This window comes from Aplysia californica, unplaced genomic scaffold, assembly GCF_000002075.1.
Source record: "Aplysia californica isolate F4 #8 unplaced genomic scaffold, AplCal3.0 scaffold00897, whole genome shotgun sequence".
NCBI lineage: Eukaryota > Metazoa > Mollusca > Gastropoda > Aplysiida > Aplysiidae > Aplysia > Aplysia californica.
Window position 1 is genome coordinate 136,188 of NW_004798167.1, and position 5,040 is coordinate 141,227.

General features: G+C 40.7%; 1 protein-coding gene across 1 annotated transcript in view; it reads right to left on the minus strand.

Moving 5' to 3' along the window:
* LOC101858072 overlaps positions 1-5,040 on the minus strand; it is a gene marked incomplete at its 3' end in the record, with an annotated part of 29,653 nt that overhangs the window by 1,710 nt on the left and 22,903 nt on the right. The window contains 2 exon segments of the mRNA XM_005110474.3: positions 3,540-3,677; positions 4,744-4,832. Coding sequence (XP_005110531.2) covers positions 3,540-3,677; positions 4,744-4,832 — 227 coding nt within the window.

Genomic DNA, 5,040 nt, shown 5'->3' on the forward strand with positions numbered 1-5,040 from the left:
ACAATTTTCGAGAAGACAATTTCCCGTCGCTACCCGAATTCGAACCCGGGACCTTTGAATGAGAGGCGAACACCTTAACCTCCAGGCCACGAGAGCCCCCAACACATAAATGAAAATCGTATTTAAGACCAAAAGTATTATTACAGTGGCAAAACGAAACTGGCTGGTTTGGCTTGATTGGGGTGGGGGGTGCTGAAATTTTAAATATTATATTAAAATTAGGTGTGCTTTAACAGAACGACTGTAATATTTGTTCCACGCTTTTCTATAAGATGTATTCCTGTTGTCAGTCTTGCTTATTACGAAGACAGATTCTGACTCAGCCTTGGTACAAGACAATTGTCGACGTGTAATGGCTGTGTTTTCTGCACTGCAATCAAGGGCAACAACAAACAAAGTACGTTTTTCCAATGTCTACAGCCGGAAATCTCCATGATTATGAAAGTGACGTCAAAGATATCAACTCCATCTCCACCTCCCAATCAGTTATGGTCATAATTTGATGGTCGTGTCAGAAAGCCTTTCTTTTGGTTTCCGATAGCTATCTAAAGACACACATGACAAAACCCCCTACACGCCAATGTTGAATAAAAATCTATGTTCCTTTAAAATCGTTATGTCTCCGAACCGAACAAGATTCATTTAATTATTTTCTTCCGTGTAAACCTTCTCCTCCTCCTCCCCCTCCTCCTTCCTCTCCTCCTCCTCCTCCTTCTTCTTCTTCTAAAACCTTTTTATACAGCGTCAGGAATACTGGGTCTGTTATAATTATCTGTTGCGTTTAAATCGTATTTGTTTCCTTATTTTCAGCTCAATAATTGTGGATAAAGTGGGTTTTGTCATGGAACCCTTGGAAGGTGAGCTCTCGGTTTTATCGCAACCATCCACGCGCAGCCTCCTCGACAGGTCGCACCGGGCGAACCGTGAGCCTATACATCACGAGGGGTTATTGTATCAGTTTTCATTGATACAAGGAACGTGCAAAGGGGAGCAAATCAGGGACACCAAAGTGAAAGGGTGACTGTAAAAATGACAGACAACCCCAAACGGATTGCCGGCACACCTGTGTTGTGCGGAGAGCAGGCCCCTGAAAATAGAAATCTTACGAGGAAGACATAAGTCAGATGAAAGAGGTGATAGGGATACGGTAACAGGGGAGGTGCACGTTTCCAAGACTTCAAGACAGACAGAAAATTGGTCCGGTGGAGATAAGAGATACAGCAAAAGTAGGTGCTTTGAAAGCTCAAAGTGTAAGGAACGTTGTCGATTGGACATTACAGCGCTATCGACACGATTAGGTTATTCAAGAGTCGGGGAACGGTTGGGTTAAAGGACAGATTCGAACTGGTGCCAGGCAGAAAAGAGGCGCAATTAAACTGTTGTGAAACCTCAAAAATCTCCCTGAGTTTTGATTTATGGTGCTATCAACACCAATAGGTCACCAGAGAGTCTGAGGTCACCTTAGTGCATAGGAACTGGAAATAGGGCTTAATAAAGAAAGCAAAATGGAAAAAGGTTAAAGTAGCAAAACGGTCCACGGTTCTTCACCAAACATTCTTTTCGACAGTTTTGAGGGCGTGCTGCCAGTCTTGTCCAAGCAGAACTGCAGGGCGGATGAGATTAATTCGAACTCCGAACAGGGAATCATTCTTTTTAAAAAAACATTGCTGTGTGTGGGGAATTTTCGAGGTTTATCGCCCACTTGATCCATTTAATCAAAGACGGGCGGGTGTTTCGCCCCTATAAATAATTTTACAGAGTTGAAAATAGAACAAACCCTTATCAAACTAATCGAAGATTAATGCATATTCATCCCGAGTGTGTTGTATCTATGTTGCAGTATCTTGGCTAGACGTAGCTGTGATGACCTGCACATGAAGAAGCGACGAGACTCAAATTCCCGAAGTCAGATGTTCAGATAGAAATGTAAAAACATGCATCCACATATAAAAAGTCTGGATTGAATTTACACAAGCATGGCATTGAAGAGTAGATAACTGAGGACTACTTAACACATTAAGGCCATTTTCTGAAGTGACCTGTTCTCCAAAATTGTTCTACATCACAGACAGGAGTAATGTACATCCATAGTCCGGTTGGATGATAGTTTGGCCAATAGAACATGACCACAGGTGTTGGCTTCAAGTGTTGTACAGATCATAATTTAAAACCATGTTTTCTCTTGTAATACTGATAGCGTGTGCATGCAGTAGAATGTAGAAGAAAACGATCTGTTGGTATCTCTTATTGTTTTTAGGTGATTCCCAAGATACTTGTGGAGTATACTCTATACCTAAAGTGAGAAATGGGTGCTCTCGGGGTCTAGCGGTACGGCGTTTGCCTCTCAATCAGAAGGCTCCAGGATAAAATCCTGCCAGCGACGAAACTATGTTCTTCTCTATGTGCTCTCCATTATCTTCCTTTCGGTTTCCCTTTTCTTGTCCTGTTGTCATCTGGTTCGATCAATACACTCCCCCCCCCCTCATCCCCTGGCCTCCTCTACGCTTCTCTCGCCGTTATCCTTGACTCTTTCTATTGCTATTCCTGGCCCCTTCTTACTGCTGCCTTTCAGCCACACCCTTGAACTTGAATATCTAACACCCAGCCTTCTTACTGCTGTCTTTCAGCCACACCCTTGAACTTAGGGTAGGTAATATCTAACACCCAGCCTTCTCAGATTAGGGCACATAGTCTCGGACGTTTCTTGAGTAAGTTGCTCACATTAAAAATCCCTTGGTGAACCCAAAATTGATAAGTCGACTCTGGCAGCCACCGGACAAAATTCAAAACTAATTCCTACCAAAACTGAAAATGCTCTAATCAGAATAAATAAACATTGAGTACCTTTGAAGGCAAAATGTGGCTGCCTGAAGGCAACGGGCTCTACAAAGTAGAACCAAAGGTCACATATGTAAAAATCAGTTGCACTGCAGGTTGAAAAACAAGCAGTCGACTACCCTGAGATCTAGCAGGGGAACACAACAAGTAAGGAGACGTGAGAAATGTCTATCTTCTCTGAAATTGCATACACTTTATAGGGAATCTAATCAAGGACTCCATCATAGTCACATTTTGCAATATTTCGAGCTACATATTTGCATTTTATTTAATTTTCACATCTTTCTCCACATTGAACCATATGTGTCATGACGCAGTGGAATCAGGCACTCGTCAATTTTTGGGCATATGGAGTTATTGGTGCCATCTTAAAGGTTGTTCCTATGCCTTGCTTTCAATGAAAAAAATATCCATTTACATGGAATAGAAGTTGAGATATTTGTAATTTAAGGAGGTAGGGTCGCCTGGTTTCAGAGAAAAAAATTGTGAAAAAATGGACGCCAAAGTTTGGTGACTTCCATAGGTTAAAAGTCCTAGGAAACTGCAAATTTAAATTTGTTGCGCCTTTAATCAACGCTTTTCCATAAAATCCACACATAAAAGAGACTTTGAAAGGACATACAAGGTGTTGAGCCAAACAACAAAAATTCGAAAACAATTTCCAAACTGGCCAAAAATTCCAGATGAAATATTGCACTCACAGGTCAGTTGTGGCCACGGCAAAGAGGTGGTCAATCAGAATCAGAGCAGACACAGGCGCGTCAAAGCGTATGGTCAGCATGCAGTAAAATGTAGGCCGTCTCCACAAACGCACAGACTTGTCTTCAGAGCCAGAGATCCTAAGCACAAATAGAAATTTCGGAAATGGATTAAATTTAATCATATTCAGACCATTATAAATAGAAACTTCCTTCCATCAACATTAGCATACACTTGAAGTCTGTCTCATACATTATGATGCACAAATAAGAACAATTTGGGTGTCTTTTTATTTATTAGTTTCTATTGAAACTCTTTGAAGTTGAATTCCTTTCATGTTTTTTCTAGGATTTTTCTCTGAGACATTTTATTTTACCAAACTCCTCACCCACTCCTCCTCCACTCCTTACACACACACACACATACAACACATCTCTTTTTTGCCTCAAAAAAAGAAGTAAACAAGACGGAGTGACCAAAAGAAACTACTACTTTTGGACCACAACAGACGGTACAAGAAAATCAAAATAGACAGCCTCTCTGGTGAGTGCTTTGTACACCACCATTGTCACGTGATCTGAGTGTACACACACAAGAATGATAAGAAGTATAATCATATAAAGTAGCCATGCTAGAGAATGTATCACTTGTTGCACTCACTAGTTTTGAAATGCCTGGCAAAAACTTCCATTTTCTCAACACTGTGTGTTTGTACCTGCCTTACTTCAAGAGGCTACATAAATTTCCGACCAAAGAAACTAAATTATTACTTTTTTCACACATTTGTTGGGCTTCAAAAAATCTTAAAATTGATACTCGCATAGTCTTATATGGTCAAAATGCAGCACGTGACTCATTCTGTCAAGTCACTACAATAAATATGGAGGTGAAGGAGGAAAAGAAAAAGGAGGGGGCCGGGAGGAAGAGATTGGTAGTCCTATTAATCTGTCATATAGAGTGAAAGCACCTCTTGCCTTGACTATTCTTGTCTTTACATCTGAGTCTCTTCCTCCAGCATTGTCTATATGAAGCTTAGTAGTCATATTACGTTTCTAGATTACTGGTTTGTTTGACTTTCACTAGATGGGGTATGTCTGTATGTCTGATCTGTCTGTCTGTCTGCCTGCCTGCCTGCCTGCCAGTCCATCTGTCTATCCGTCGATTTGTCTGTCTGTCAATCTATTTATCTAGCTATTATGTACTCACAGAAGATCCCCATTGAATGCCAAGCATGTGATAGAATCAGTATGGCCCTGGAGAGTGGTGATGTTTGTGAACTGCTTCATGTCCCAGATCTGTCAAGAAAGTAAACAAACTGAAGGTAGAATTTTACTAAGAATTTGAAAAAGTAGCGATATAATTGTAATTCATTCTTTTTTCATCTGAATCTCAACAATATAACATCATTCAAAAAAGCAAATATTCATCCATATGTGCATTTGCGGATCCGTTTATCAGTGTAAAGGTCTTTCTCTCTCTCTCTCTCTCTCTCTCTCTCTCTCT